Source organism: Macaca thibetana, chromosome 14, assembly GCF_024542745.1.
Source record: "Macaca thibetana thibetana isolate TM-01 chromosome 14, ASM2454274v1, whole genome shotgun sequence".
NCBI classification, from domain to species: Eukaryota; Metazoa; Chordata; class Mammalia; order Primates; family Cercopithecidae; genus Macaca; species Macaca thibetana.
Window position 1 is genome coordinate 47323636 of NC_065591.1, and position 1687 is coordinate 47325322.

Sequence of the window (1687 nt, forward strand, 5' to 3'; positions counted from 1 at the left end):
ATGGAATTTAGAGGTAGCAGAACTCACTTATTCAGAATCGAGTTTCCAACTGCAGTAATGCCTCCGGTCATAGAAGGGAACATGATTTTCAGGGAAACATAATCTGAGAGATTATTAAGGAATCTTCCTTTTTGGTACTATCAGGTAGAAAACAAGTATAAACAGTGTTTTAGGGTTTTGGACAGGAACTCCTTTTATTACTATGAAAAGTGCAGAAAAAGTGTTCAGTAGGAAGGATTCAGTGTAAGATAACAGGGAAAATGTGTTGGTAATATCAAGGAGAATCTAAACATTGTACTGTCAGACTAATGCTTTGCGTGGGTGAAAACTGGAACTGTCAGGTTAGATAAACATCTATTTGAAGACCTTGAGTTACCACTGAGACATTTCTGAGGCACAACGCTAAGAAAAACGAATATAATTGTCAAGGTTGGCAGGGCAGTGTTGCTCTCAAAGTCCCATCTGACTGACAGGGCAGGGGCTCTTTCACTGCCTACATCTGCTTACCGACAGCTCCAGGGTTTCCTCAGGAAGCCGCCCTCCACCTTCATCCACCTCAGGCGTGTCCTGCAGAGCCCTCTGGAGAACCAGCTTCAGGTTCTGCCTATTTTGACGCTGCCTAAAGGAGCCCACGAAGAAGTAAATGATGGGGTTGGCACTGCTGTTTAGAGAGGACAGGAACATGCAAACCCGATAAACGTGACAATATAAGACTTCCAGATCCCTGTGGATCATGTAATTTAGGGATCCCAGAATGCCGAAGGGCAGACCGCAGAGGAGGAAGACCAGCACTGTGAGCAGGATGGTCACGTACAGCCTGGTCAGCGGCATCTTCTGGGATCCACAGAGAATCCTGACCAGCCGGACCAGGCTAGAAACACAGAGAACCACACACAAAAAAGTCAGCCACGCGATTATGATGAAATTTGATGTTTCACACCAACAAGAATCAGCACCACTAAACGGGAAGTCACAGAACATCCACTCCAGGATGCTCCGCAGCAGGGACAGGACCCAGAGCAGGACACACACGACCACTGACAGGTGTCTAGGGCGGCGGCAGCGGTACCACATGGGCCATAGGACGGACAGGCAGCGCTCGGTGCTGATGGCGCTCAGCATGCTCAGGCCTGTAAGGTAGGGGACGGTCATCACACAAATGAGGATTCTGCGGGATGGTATGGGGGATATTGATGAGGCTTAACAGAAAACGTAAAACGTGGCCGCTGAGGAAGAGGAAGTCTACCACAGCCAGGTTGAGGATGTAGGTGGAGACAGCGTTCCTGCGCATGCGGAAGCCCAGGAGCCAGAGCTCAACCGCGTTTCCTGTCAGCCCCAGAAGGGAAACGATGCACGTCAGCACCGTGAGGCTCAGGGTCAGCTTGTAGCAAGGAGTCTCCTCGCGTTCCGTTGATTCGTGTCACTGATGTACCCAGGGCTGGGATGGTTGGATCCATGCTCAGAAACCCCAGTCTGGTGCTCCTGGAAACACAGACCAGATGTGATCACCAGCTGTGTGATCTCTGATTCTCCCCACCACCCTGCCATGTGGGATTTTTCTGTCCTCATTTAAAGAGGAGAGATCAGAGACTCGCAGAGAATAAGTCACCTATCAAAAGGTGGGGGTCCTCAAATCCAGTTTTAAATCCAGTTCTTCTTGACTCTGAAGCCTGACCTCTCTCTACTG

General features: G+C 49.5%; 1 protein-coding gene across 1 annotated transcript; it reads right to left on the reverse strand.

Moving 5' to 3' along the window:
• Positions 1-439: 439 nt before the first annotated feature.
• LOC126934680 (mas-related G-protein coupled receptor member X3-like) lies at positions 440-1457 on the reverse strand. Its single transcript, XM_050755461.1, is given in 3 exon segments — positions 440-1173; positions 1175-1405; positions 1407-1457. Coding segments are annotated over 3 exon segments (969 nt in total). The 3' UTR covers positions 440-486.
• Positions 1458-1687: the final 230 nt, after the last annotated feature.